The sequence below is a fragment of the Macrosteles quadrilineatus genome, unplaced genomic scaffold, assembly GCF_028750875.1.
Source record: "Macrosteles quadrilineatus isolate MER2022 unplaced genomic scaffold, UCM_ALF_1.0 Scaffold_1__1_contigs__length_201487025, whole genome shotgun sequence".
Classification (NCBI taxonomy): domain Eukaryota; kingdom Metazoa; phylum Arthropoda; class Insecta; order Hemiptera; family Cicadellidae; genus Macrosteles; species Macrosteles quadrilineatus.
The window spans coordinates 199,796,484-199,811,054 of record NW_026542594.1 but is presented as its reverse complement, the minus strand read 5'-3'; the positions used below and the strand labels follow the sequence as shown (position 1 = coordinate 199,811,054).

Sequence of the window (14,571 nt, the reverse complement as noted above, 5' to 3'; positions counted from 1 at the left end):
GTTATAAATCTTTTAATAAAAATATATTTCTAAAAAGTTAAATTTAATATTGTTCTGAGGTTCGTAGCAGGTCTTTAACTCGTCTGATTTTAATGATCAAGAGCTCAAATGAAAGCCCTTACATTACTGAATATTTTAAGCCTAGAACGAACTACAAGCGTTAATAAGAACTGGAGATATAAGAAAAATAATTTTAAAAAAATATCAAACTACGAAACGTCCATAAGAAATGTATGGTGCAGAGTTTTCTTTTGTATATATCTTCTAAATGAATAAAGATATTTAAAAACGGATTTCGGCATTGAAATCAGTGTAAAAATGTAGTTGGTAATGATGTGTCACAACACTATCATTACATTGAAAAAAAATTATCTATGTCCAATATGGCGGATCCAAGATGGCGGCCAAAAACATGTTCCCTATCAAAATGAAGTACTAACCACTCAATAAATACAGGCGGTGGTCCCAAGTCAATATCTCGAAAAATGTGCATAGCAAATGCATGTGAAATATGTTTTTTTAATTTGTCCAATGTTGAAAAAAGCCGCCATTTTAAATTGTGATTTTAGTGGTTTTCTCGTGCACCGATTTTTGGCAACTTTTAGTATGTCATTCTGCAAACCCAACTCTACAAAATAAAACCATAAAACGTTTTCTTGCAATTTTTTTAAGGTCATATCCTATATTTACCCGACTAACTGTTAGTTGTTAGGTTAAGATAATATTATTTAAAATATGCTTGTCTCTTATATTTTATATGGAGGGATTTTTTTATTATTTTTTTAGAGAAAACCTATACTAATTTGTTTATTACTATCCCACTGGTACTTCACTATAATAGCCTGCTCGTTAAAGACTTATGAAAACACCCCTGCCACAGCAAACCTGCACACTAAGTCGATTTACATTTATCTGATAGGATTTAGACTAAAATATTCTCTTTAACCTGCCAGATTTATTTCTTATTTAACATTGAATTTAATGAGTACGGTACCTAGGTTCGTTGCCACAGGAAAGGAGACCGTGTTTTGTTGTGAAATGTTAAAATTACACTGTGGTATGAAATAATTAAAATTTCCAGATTTTATGTAAATAATAATCCATAAACAAGCAAACTACGACAGTTTATTTATATTCCATAAAAATAACAAAATTTACAGTTTTTTGGAATTTTCTCCATAATAATTAGAGCTACAACAACGCTTCAATATACTAAATTATTTGCTTTCAAGATCTACAAAATGGTCTAGAAAAAAATTCCAAAATAGCTGCTGCTTAGCAATCAAAAAGTTAAATGCTTGGAATATAAAATAAAAGTAACTATTGCCTGCATTCAAATTAAACCATTGTAATAGGCCCTACAAAATTAATACAAATTATTTCAGATTCCAAAGAAGGATAATTAAAGAAGCTTTTTACTTGATAACAATATTAATTACATTTTGAATTTTGGCTAAACTAAAATCTAAATGCAATTATGAGATAGTTTAACATGCGATTTCAAACAAGATGGCGGTGAAGCTGGTCCGAAGTACTTACACGATCAAACTATCTCCTTTGCGTAATGTTGTCCACAAGAACGGCCCTAGGAAAATAAAAAGGAATTCATGAGATACAAATGAATATTTAACGATTTCAAAATTGTGAAAAGTATAGCTAAGTATTGTCGTAAAACAATGGGCAAAGGTTTGTTCCTCATAGATAGTAATATTTAGGAACTTTCTAATTTGTTTATATTATCATAGGTAATAGCAACTTGTTATTATTTTCAATGGTTTGAATAAATAGTTAAATTGATTTTTATGGTGCTCCATTTGTAAAATCTGTTGAAAATTATTTCTAATCCAAAATATTACCTTAGACTTTTTGTAACTTAGTAAAACTAGTTTACAATGTACAAAGTGGTTGGAACCGGAAAAACATGTGGTTCTACCATTTGTAAGAACTGAACTGCCTGTATTTGCTGTGGAAGTACACAACAAAACTCATTTGAAATTACTTTAGGCTATCAATTTAAAAATAATGTGAGCAAACATTTATTTCCACGTTTGTATGAATCAAAGTTGCTTGGCTAGAAATGAAATCTGAATACTTCCAGAATTATGATTTCTTACCCTATGATGTTTAGAAGTTTGAATTGAATGTGTGTTTGCATTTCCTGTGATGAATTTTCTCAAACAAATTAGCTAGCCTAAATTCTAAAGCTCAATTAAAAATTTATCAAGTCCTAAACAATATATTAACAAATCAATCATTAAACAATCCTGTAAATAAATAAATTGAAATTTCAATGCTGAAACCAATCAAGAAATGGTAATCCATATTTTGCAATAATTAACCATTTGATTGCTTCACAAACTCTTTAAACCTTTGTCTCACATAGGCCTACATAATTAGTTCATATATTTAGACACATACACAATCTAGGCCTAAACAGATTTAGATAACAGAATCAAATTAGTTGAAGGTTATAAACCTCTTAATCCATTTTAGATAAAGGTACTACAGTACAGTACTGGAATATGGAATACGTGGGCAAACCGTGCAGTCTCGTGTTTTCGCAATTCTAACCTCGAAAATAGCAAATTCGCACTCGCGCAGCTTTTCAAGCATGAAGTGCGACCGCCGGAAGTGCGAATCTACCGCAGAGCGACTTCCGGCTCCACTACACAGAGTAATGTCGGAAAATTGGTCAATTAATCACCTGATTTACATATCCACCATCTCTAATGTCAGTTAAAAAACATCCATTAAACCAAATGGAGGTTGGTAGTAGTTGATCTACATACAATGTATTAGCATTATGGTACTGTATCAGTTTACAAGTTTTAAGAACAAATATAAGCCTACCTAAAACAAAAGATTATCATGACTACTTCGTCCAACAACAAACCAACACTTGCCATTGTTTTGAAAGTATTAACGATTTTGTTTGTCACATTTTTAAAACATTTGTCATTGATTTAAGTTTTTTGTTTGTTTTCGCTAACCTATTTGTTTTGCAGTGAATGCTTGTTATTGATTTTGTTTTGTAAATAAAACACTTTTTCCATATCAATGTTATTCAGGAAGTAATCAAACAGTTGACAACTCTATGAGATTTAGAAACAAAGAATCCTTTATAAAACATGTTGGACCTCAAAATCGCCTCTTACGGTTATCGACAGTTATCTCAATTGCTCACTGAGCCCATTAACCATTTACCGATATCAGGGAACACTCGAAAAGTTCCACTCGAATTCGTCCACGTATATCACAGCTGAATTAGAAAAAAAAAAACGTCTGTGGCGTTCCATAAATTATACGGTGACGTACTTTGGCAAATCTGTTCAAACAAATCGATAAAAACACACAAACCACAGCAAATCTGCAGACTATGCGAATTTAAATTTGTCTAATTGTGTTTTTAACCTCTGGGGACATCGAAATTAACAAGTAAATCGGTCCCGGGTCTAGGTCTTTCCTCTGCTGCTTACGGCAATAGCTTCTTCCCTATAGAGAAAAAGCAAAAAAGTATATAAAAATATCTCTGTACAGTAAATATATTCATTGACTCTCATGGCTAGCAGCCATGGTTAAGTGTACGGACTGAACACAATTTTAGTTTAGTCAAGTCCAAATGTAGAATATGTTAGGGACCAAGATTTATCACATCAGTTTTTAGTTATATTTTTTTTATTTGTAAAGGTGTTATACAAAACTTATAGTTTAGTTTGTAGTTAGTACATAAGAGGTTAACTGCAAGAAAGTACTATGTGGTCCTAATGTTCGCCTCAATAAACAAACTATTTTCATTTCATTTCTTCCAAGTAAGGTCCAGTTCAACTAATTTTTCGAGTTGGGTTGGATATCAAATTTTGAATGAATGTTTCGACTTTCACATTGCTACGTACGTATGACGTTTGTACGTATACGTATGTGCGTTGCACTTGCAGAAGTTCCAAACATCAGACGATGCAACCTAGGTGTATTGTTTCAAGGAACCCTGTTAATAGTGTGAAAGTTGACTAGTGTATTAACACTGTTTTGTAGTTATCTCTATGAAGATAACACTGAACTACATTTTCATGGAAGAGTAGTGAGACTAACGAGTATAATTACGAGTGACTTCGGGTTTAGTCTAGACTGTGAAAAACCGATTTTGTACAAATATTTTACATAATATTTTTTCAGATGTACAGGTTATAGTATATTTCCTCACTAAAGCCTAAAATGACTTTTTTGACCCGAGCTCAAGTTTTACACTCTAGAGGGTAAAAACCCTACAGTCCCACAACGCATGCAAAAATATACAACGAAATAAAATGTTTTGTTAATTAAATAGTGTATTTATTTTCTGGAGATACTGCTTATCATTGAAACGAGGCCGTCATCTATAATCAATGTTGAGATGATAGTATGACGATGCATTTTTAATGCTCGACAAGTGTAATAATTTATCTAGTTTGTATAACTGCGTACACCATGCTAGAGTGTTTGGAAGAATGTTGTTGTTATTGTTTACAATGTCGTTTTACATTATTCAGTGAGTGTTTTCCAACAAAAAGAAGATAAAGTAATTCAGATAAGAGTTAATAATGTCTTCCTATGTAACATGTGTAATAGATTAAACTATACGCACACAATGTTCTCGATATTTAAAATGCGTAGGATGTTTTTTTGTAAATATTCATTTGTGTTCATTAGCAAATTATATAACCAAAGAGATATTTATTTTGTAATATTTGTTCTGTCTTTTCAACATCGGTTACGAAAATTCGATAATTTATACTTACAAATACAGAAAAATCCATAAACATTTCTCTTATTAAAGGGTTGTATTTATTGATTTAACTGACTTAACAAGACTTTTTTGAGCAAACTCCTATACAAATAAATGCATTTAAGAGTTTCCCAGTATTTTTTAAATAAATCCATTATTGTTTGTGTAAACTTATTTATTGGGCTATAAATACATTATTAGAGCTGCCAAAATATATGACTACTTTTCACTCAACATATAGTTATGAAATGTTTTTGCGAAAACTCGATATCGTAGTTGAAAAGTGTAATTATTGAGCAAATTTTAACTGCATCAAATCTACCCCACGACCTTCAAGGTAGCTGATAAAGAGATGATAAGGAATTTTCACTTCATTGAATCTGTCAGCTTGTGTTAAGGCATCAATCAAGCTTATCATTCTTCACTTTCTTCAATTTACAATCTTGGTAAATAAACTTGCTAATACCAAATAACAATTTAAATAGATGAAAGTTATAATCTAGAGCATGGATCACTAACTTGCATGTTTGTAAAATAAATATGTCTATATCGCTACGCTACACAAAAATGTTTTGGTCTAAATGATTATAATTCCAAGATTTACAAAATCGTGTTTTTCCTTACTGCACTCCATATCCAAACAAAATTCGGAGCGTTCAAATTTGTAGTCATCACATTAAAGTATTTTCCGACCTAAATATTATACCCTGTTCTAGGGACTATTATTATAATTTTATTCTATAGCTAATTATAGCTAATAATAGAGCTAATTTAACGAATCATCAAATATATACTTGTTTAATTTACGCCATACAAAGTCAATATTTACACTTAGTTCCAGGTATGCTGTAATATTTACCACTCAAGTAAAGATAAAAATAAAACGTCTCAATTTAGATATATTTCCCAGCTTTCATTCGTGTACGTTTTTCAATCTGCACGCTAAATCTATTGTCTACTATAGTAAAGAATTACACCCCTTACAAAACCCCTCTTTACCAAAATACCCAAAAATACCTAGTCAAGAACAATCAAAAAGGTTCAAGCCTGTCAAATAGGCTTTCGCCGGGCGAATCGTATATATTAGCAATTGCCACAAGAACAATCGAATTTCTTCGTAAGCACATCATTACTTCATTACTGTCTAGAAGTTACGACATGTAAAATGAACAGGTGGACAATTCTGACACTGACACAGCGGAATCGAACCACGTGCTTGACTGGGCCACGGAACATCGGACTTGAACTGCTCACAGTTGGGAAACAACAATCGTTCTCATTTCTGATTTCCTAACCTCAATTTTTGACACGTGCCAAAGAATATTGTCGGAAAAACGTATTGTTGATTGTAGAGAATAGGAAAAGTATCCCAGTAGGCATATTTCTTTAAAAATGTTCTATAACATAACCTCAAATAGCCTACCTAGGAGTTGTTATAAAATGTAGTTGGTGAAATAAACAAAACGTTCAATTCATTGTAAACAGTACACAAGGAAACCTAAATATTCGTAAAATGACAAAAAATCTATTTAAATACATAATAATTTAGAATGAAACTGGAAAAAATACGTCTTGAGGAATTGTGAAACTCATATTTTTACCCATAAACCCCTGTTCCTATAGTCCGATCATGATGGTTCGAATTAACTTAGGTTTGCACCTTTGTACAAAATTTAATTAAAAATCGTCCGACTTTTAACTAAAGGACACATATAGATGAATTTGAACGGATAGTGTTACGATGCTTTTTGGCCTCTATCCCAAACTTAACTCTTCTTTTCGATACTTTTTAGCATCGAAGCGAAGAAGTAAAGCGGTCTCGAGTCTAAGTCTTACCATGATACTTACGGTAACAGCGTATTCTCTATAAGGGGAATTCGCTATAACAGGTCTGTTCAACAGTACTCCCTTCTACAGCAGGTACCTACGTAAGGGGGGATAACGGATAACAACATCAAAAGTAAATGACAAAACTCTTCCATCTTCAAAGATTTCGGTTAAGTGGCCTTCTACATCTACCTTCTTCATTCAAACAACTTCCCTATTTACCAGCGACCTTACTTTTTTTCACGTCACTGCGAGGTTGAAAGTAGATACGAAACTACATTAGTTAGATAAGACTGCGGAAGTAAATACTTACAAGTTTATCTTATCATCTGATCCACCCATAGATGACGAGAGGTGTAAAAATGAACTTGCGTAAAACCAAGCTACCGGTACTCTATTTTAAACCCCTTTTAACCTTTCACTTTAAAAGTGCGAAAACCAAAAGAGACAATTTAATTTTAATCGTAATGCAATCTATAAAAGGCATATTCAGCTATTTTATCTTCGTGCAAACAACTGACTGAATCGGTTGCAAATAGACAAGATGGCTTTATCAGTATCCTTCTTTGTTAGGTTAGTATCCAAAGTCTATGTACAACTTCAGTCCGTAAATCATATTAGAGTTTTCGCACTTAAAAGAGCTGTTTTCGTATATTATACAGAATGAATGTAGAATTAGCAAGTCTTCTACAGGACTAGGTCAAATTTAGTAAGCATTAATGTAGAATTAACATAAAAACAAAAATATTTATTTTCTTAAATCAAAAGATCAATGAAGAAATTGTCTAAAAAATAGGGTACACCTGAGATTACACAATGGCCTAAATTTTAATCAATTATTTCAAACTCTATAACGTATGCCAAGTTTGAATTGGCTAACGAGCTATTAGAGGGAGGGCAATTAAACGCCACAATGTTGGCAATACTGCTTGGCTACTGATGGTAACATTGCAAGTCAGCTGTTGAAGTTGTGCAATAATTGTGTACTTTGTGACTCGCAAGTTAGCAATCACTACACAATACACATGTTGGGAGCTAATACACTACTGTGAATGGACAAAAGTGCCATTAAAATGGAACACTGCTTGGCTTCATAGTTAGGTTGGTAACATAACAAATCAGCTGTTCAAGTTGTGCAATAATTGTGTACTTTGTGACTCGCAAGTTAGCAATCACTACACAATACACATGTTGGGAGCTGATACACTATGAATAGTATGAATGGACTTAAAGTGCCACAATGTTGGCAACACTGCGTGGTTAAGTTGGTAACATCACAAGTCAGCTGTTAATGTTGTGCAATAATTGTGTACTCTATGTCTTGCGCAATGAGCTTTTTGTCTAAGCAAAAGGGACACTAATTGGTCACTAGGTCACTTTGTTTTGAATAACTCTTAATTTTGTGTTTAAGAAACCTCAAGAAGTATTTACAAATTTTACAACTATATGTGAATAAACCACGTGTATAGGCTATTATCTAAAGATTTAAATCAAAGTGTCTTAGGCACCTTGACATGTTTACCGTTTTACAAATGATGAAGTGTTACTGATTATCCAAAAAGATTTGTATATTCCACTTGTATCAAAGAGTCTTAGGAACCTTGATGTATTACTAATTATGAAATGTATAAAATCTACTAAATATCCAAAACGATTGTTATATTCTACAGTAACTAGGCACAGCAAAAAATATTTATCGGAAATTTAAACCGACAAAGTATTCTGGCGTAAACCTTTGCGACATTTTAAATTCTGAATACAAAAACTGAATTCACGTTTCGGATAGTATTTAACTTCTGGATTGGCACGTCAGTAGGTGTTCCGTGTACAGGTGGTACATAACTAGACTAATACAGGTGCGCCCACACACACTTCCCTTGAACTACAATGCGCACTGGACCAATGCCATTGCTATAGGTTTTGTACGTACAGTACAAGGGAAAACAAGGCAAAAACTACATCAATGCGGTAACTGCCTTGGAAATTGATTGACTGTCGATTCACCAGCCTTAGAATTAGCGAGGATCGAGGAATTATGTAAACTTTTTTAATAAGGAGGAGGGCGGTGTTTGAGTTTTGCAAGTAAGGAAAATGCTTCACAGAATCATTAGTATTGAAATATTACTCGTTATTCAACAAAGCAAAGACATTTATTTATGTAATGTTTCCACTTATGCAGTTAATTGTGATAGTGAAAATAGGCGCATTTGTTTTCCTTGTTTCAAAAGTTATACAACAAATCAAAAAGACTAAAACAACCTCAACGAACTCATTGTTCCTAACTCTTATACCTATGGGGGAGCGAGCTGGTTTAGTGGTTGAGCACGGCAAGGGGCTTCGGTGCTCCGAGGTCCCGGGTTTAAATCCCGCCAATCACAAATGTATTTTATCGATGTGATATTGCCGCAACCTATTATTACCAGCCTCAATAGTAAAAAAACAGGGTAGAATTAGCATCCTAGGATGTGAAGGTGGACAAAAAACACTGACCTATGATAAATTAATCAACTGCTATATCTAATCTTGAGGTGACAACAGTTTTTTAAATTAAATAATGGGGTATTCTGCCGTCAGAAAACCCCCTCATAACAGAATAATTCAAGATCTTAAAAAACCAAAATTTAAAACGTAATTAAAAGAACTAAACAGCGATCGCATGGAACTAACTAATCTATTTTACCTATCGAGACACAATTTGAAGCCTATGTCGATGCCATTAGATACCATTAGATTATGGCATACCATTAGTTGTTGCTGGGCTATCATATAATGATGCTACAAAAATCTAATTTAGATAGTAACAAGGCCAGGATTTGGACCGTTCCCTTATAAAAAGACCGTAAAACATTCCAAAGCCGTAGAATAAGACTCATCCGAAAGGAACAACAAGAACAAACAGAAAGGCTCTAAAACAGATAGACCCAGAATCTAAAACACAACTAGATGAATTACAAACATAATTTTTTTTAAGACACAAACGAGCCGGGGATTTTTTTAACATTACTTCAGGCTGGACCTAGGGGGAGCAGCAATATCACTTAGACTTAGACAATCCATTGGTGAATTGGTGGGATTGAACCCGAGACCTCAGGGACTGATGTCCCGCGCTCTAACCACTAGACACTAGACCCAATCACACAATAAACATAAGAGGAGTATTTATACCGAAAATGTTCAATGGTCGTACAACTAAACACCGACGTTTCGTCGTGTCGCCGGCTCACGGCGGCGACATGCCGGTTCAAAAGGACCGCCACAGTTCTTATCATTGACCTCTGTGATAAGACGATGGCTCTGTTAACAGACGATCGATTGATCAGCAACACCGCGGCTGTGATAAGCCTAAATAATACTTCGGTTGTGAGCGAGATACAAAACATTTTTGTGACAAATCTACGCAAAGTGTTTGTGTACATATTTTGATTACATTGTTGTAAGTTTTTAGAAATATTGGAACACTTCATTAATGTTTCAGTAAGGTAAGGCCGATGTTGAAAAAGTGTTCATAGTTAACAAAGTTTAGACAAATCTACGCCAAGTGACGTTTCTTTATTTGAGTGGTATTTATCATATTACATACATTTAATTTAATTTACATTCTCAAAAATATTTTTAAAACCAAATATTAAAACATTTGATTTGTGTTTCAGTAAGTTAGGTTAACTTTTTGAGAAGTGTTCAATGTGATAAAGTATAGAAGTTTGATTGAGCTTTAGGTTCTGTGACAACAAATTAGGAGAGTTAATTTGCAGTACTGTGTTGTGAATTGTACAAATGAGTAAAAAAAAACTATTCAAGTTAGATAAAAGAAATAAAGGCACTTTTGTTTGAATTTATACTAATATTGGTTTTAATGTTGTTAAATATTAAATATAATATTGCGGAGTGTAAAATTCACGAGTAAAATCAGATAAGAACAAAATAGCAACCAAGATTTGCTAAGATGCAATATTTATTTATTAATACTGTATTTGTGTGATGAAACTAAATGAAAATGCTTCTTTATTGAGGCGAGCTTAGGACCCATGGTCCTTTCTTAAACTTAACCTCTAAAAATACGTGTGACGAACAGTTAATTTTTTCAATGATATCAATGAATCCAAAAATAATCTCTATTATAAAATATTTTTGGAACGATTATTTCTACAAATAAGTTTTACTACATTTATTTTATAAATATTTTAGTTTATATTAGATGTAACTATGTGTGTATAGTAAACTTATCATACAAACGAAAATAATTAATTACAATGAAAGTACTGTATTTTTTTCTAAAAGCCCTCGAATTAGAAAATAATTGAGAAGAATATATTGATAAGATGGTGGGTCGTTTACCCAGTCACTGAATCATCCGATAATTAAAATAACTTGGATTAGTATCAACATAGTTCAAGATAGCTTTATCATCTTAGTTTTAAGCCTCCGTTTAAGTTTTATAACAAACGCATCTGTGCACCGTACTCTATGTAACAATGTAATAATCCACATGGATCTAGTCCACGATATCTAGTCCGAAAAAAATCGTTGTGAAAAATACCTACCTATGACTAGGATTCTAATATACTATATTAAAAGATGGTCAGACCAAAATTTCGCCATTATAAAAACTAAGCTCTGTACAATGGATTTTAGCCTACTGTTTTATAAAAAAAAAACAATGTGAATAATAAAACATTTTCTGTAAAGTAATTTGAATGCGATTATAAAAGATTAATCAAGTTTGTTTATTTAGTCAAAATAAATCAAGAAGTAAAAAATCTGCTTGTTATTTTCCTATAAATAACACTTTACCATTGTTAAAACACGTAAAATTGATGCGATTACTTTTTAAGTACTTAAATAAACTTTTAGGTTTTATTTGTAGTTGGGTATTCGATTGGTAAAATTAAACTGGTCTTTGATAGGTTAGTTTGATAGGTACAGTACCATGTTTTAGTTAAAGCGAGTGAAGAGATTTAGAGTTATAATTTTCACACTGTTTGAGAAGGCGAAGCAAATCAATTGATAAGCACGTGGTATAGTTCAAGTTCAAACCATGTCTATCGTCGAATTCTTCATTCATATTTCAGTCTACGCTACTTCTATTTGGTCTGCGACAGGACCGCAACTGAAATTTCGGGGACGATGAAACTGCCCCGATATCTTAGGTATTAGCCTACGTTTAAAATTATGAAACTGCCCCGCTTATTACAGAGCATCAAGAAGGGTCGCCTCGCCATGCCAGAAATTCTGAAATAGTAGTACCTGCTGACCCCCGGAACAAAAGTAATGTAAAGAAATAACCCTTCAACCGCGGAACAAAAGCGACACACGTTTCGTCGAAACTGAATTTTCTTCGTTGCGGAGCACGGGTACAGCAGCTAGTGTTTTATAAAGCCACGAACACTGCAATACTGCAATTGTAGTTGCACTAGTTGCACGGCAACAAAGTAACACGAGCAACTTGCTGATCTGCTGAGTCTACGCTGCTCGACTGGCGAGTGCTGAGCCGTAGATCATTGGTACAAAGGTCAAACTACCGCACTGATCCAACGAGTCTACGAATCAAACAATCACATAATGTTGGCTGATAAAAATTTACGAAGATGCTGATCATCGTACGAAGGGTAGAGTTCGCGACTTGTGAATCAGTTCAATGAATCAACGACTACGAATCAACGAATCGTTGACAAGGAAATACACATTGTTGTTCTGATGTACAAGTAAATCGCTGATACATTTGCAGGTTCAAAGAACGAGAGTTAAATGACACAGATTATTACTTTTTGAGTGTTCAAGTAATGTATTGACAAAATTTACTTTTCTTAAGACCTAATTGGCGTTTAATATCTGTCTGTCTATAGTCAATCTACAAAATATAAATTGTCAAAACACCACAGTTTTACCCCTGAATCTAACACCAACACGAATATAAATTGAATTACATTCTGTACCGTGTTAACCAAACAGTAAAACAAGAACAGAACAGCATGAGAATTTAATTCTCGATTAAATAGTGTAGTTAAAAACATCCTATCTGTTGCGTTTGTAATCAAGATATTATTTTTTCCTCAAAGCATTTCTTGGCTTCAAACTTATAGGCTAACAAAAAACACCATATTTAGCATCTAACAATGTGTATATGTTTATATAATGTTTAGGAAAGTTTTGCATAGCCTTCAAAATAAATAGCCTTATAAAATAAACAAAAAAAAGCATTAAAAATGTTATAGAATCAGGTGACAACACGGTGCACAACAACGTTATCGCAAGGCATAACACAACCTCTGAAACCGAAAGTAAAACTAGTTTTGCGTTTGGGGCAGGAAGAAACGAAAGAGGCTCATGCTGGCTGATCTCAGAAAAGAATTAAAAGATTTAAAGCAACAAGAAGACTTCTAGGAAGTAGAGAAACCGGTCTAAAGGGGTTTGTTTTTGTGCCTCTTTGTTGGACAGGGCGAGGGGGGGAGGAGCGATTTTGAATGGAACATTTGGCGGGAGATGACTGCGGTGTGTAAAACGGCGCGAACACGTGGCCCCCGCGTGTATACTGTGAAGACATACAATTCAACGGCAAACTGAAGTGTTGTGAACAAAGGTGCAGCGGTGATAAGATACCGAACACGATGCGTCGAGGAGTGCTTAATCATTGTGAAATATAATAGCTTGTGCATTTAACAAAACTCAAAATATTCTGTCTGTGATTATTTACTACAAATTCTCACTATCGTGACGTAATTCATATCCAAAACAAATGAACTTATTTTAACTATATGAATCCCGTGTATTTAATTATTATAGTTTTACATAGAGTAATAGGTTATGATTTAGAGTAAAAACGGGAAGATAATGTAATATATGACGCAAAAACACATCAGTACGTTTAACAAATTATCAAGTATAAAGGGATTTACAAATAAAAATAATTAAGAGCTAAAATAATAAGTGAATACAAGAAAAGTGTATATATTTTAGTTTCCCACTGATTACCAGTATCGTTGTGAAATGTGAAAACACATTTATTTACAGAGCGAAATGTGACTCCAATTAGCTTGCGTCGTCTGAAGCTAGTGATAACTCATTATCACTGTGTTATCACCTGAACATTGAACTGAAGTTTGAACATCGTTGAACACAACCTAAATCATTGAACACAATACCTTTCAGGTGTTTAAACGAAGACTACGATTGCTTAGTGAAGATTGAATTAGTGAAGAGAAGTTTCTAAAAACTTACCTTCCGGCTCGGGAACCGAGTTGGCTTTTTTGTCCTCCGGGTCCAAATCTATCTGGTTCCACACCAACACGTGTTTACCGCCCGTGTCGCCGTTTGCACGCACGTTCCCCGGCATCCTAACACCAACTAACTAACTACCCTAACCTAAACCTAAACCACTCGAGTACTCTTGTTAACGCCATGTTCGGCCTTCGCTGACGGAATTGGCGGCGCTTGTGTTAGTTCGAAAAACCGCCGCTACGGAGGCTGAGCGCCACTTGCCGGCGCCGACGCAAAAGGTATTCAAATACTTGGAATTGGTTCGCGAGTACATTTTGAATTTTTGTTCAGGTGTATATCGAACTATTCTATTCTCTATTATGCATAGATTTTATTCGTAAATGTTATCTTCAATCCAAAAATTATATGATATGTAAATCAATCAATCAAACAATATATTAATATTCAAGCATGTTTCTTGAAAACGTTTGTTCTCAGCACGTGTGCAACGCAGGGAAACAAAGATATATTCCTGTAGATGTGCAGAAGAATACCTTTATAAATTAAAAAAGACTAAAAGAACACAAAAAATTAATTTTTTAAAACTAACACGGGCCTTAAGGGTTGTAATGCTGGTGGCGAAATAACAACGAAATATAAACAGAAAATCAAAACAAATGGAAGAAATTCCAATCACAATCACATCTTTTATTTACAGCGTGGGTGAAAAATTGTATATACACGTTGGAAATGTGTGTGTTATCGTTATCTATAAACGAGTTTGTTGT

General features: G+C 33.6%; 1 protein-coding gene across 3 annotated transcripts in view; it reads right to left on the bottom strand.

The window, feature by feature from the left end:
• The window catches only part of LOC128994166 (putative inorganic phosphate cotransporter), a 68,996-nt gene that overhangs the window by 13,185 nt on the left and 41,240 nt on the right, over positions 1–14,571 (bottom strand). The window contains exon 2 of one of the 3 annotated variants that reach the window (XM_054418534.1): positions 1,540–1,585. The exons of 1 other annotated variant lie outside the window; for it this stretch is intronic. Coding sequence is in view for 1 of the 2 variants with exons in the window: in XM_054418516.1 (XP_054274491.1) it covers positions 13,805–13,919 (115 nt within the window). In the remaining variant the exon portion in view is untranslated. Of the gene's footprint in view, positions 1–1,539; positions 1,586–13,804; positions 13,960–14,571 lie in introns of those variants that run through there. One more of the 3 variants, XM_054418516.1, reaches the window with a different exon arrangement.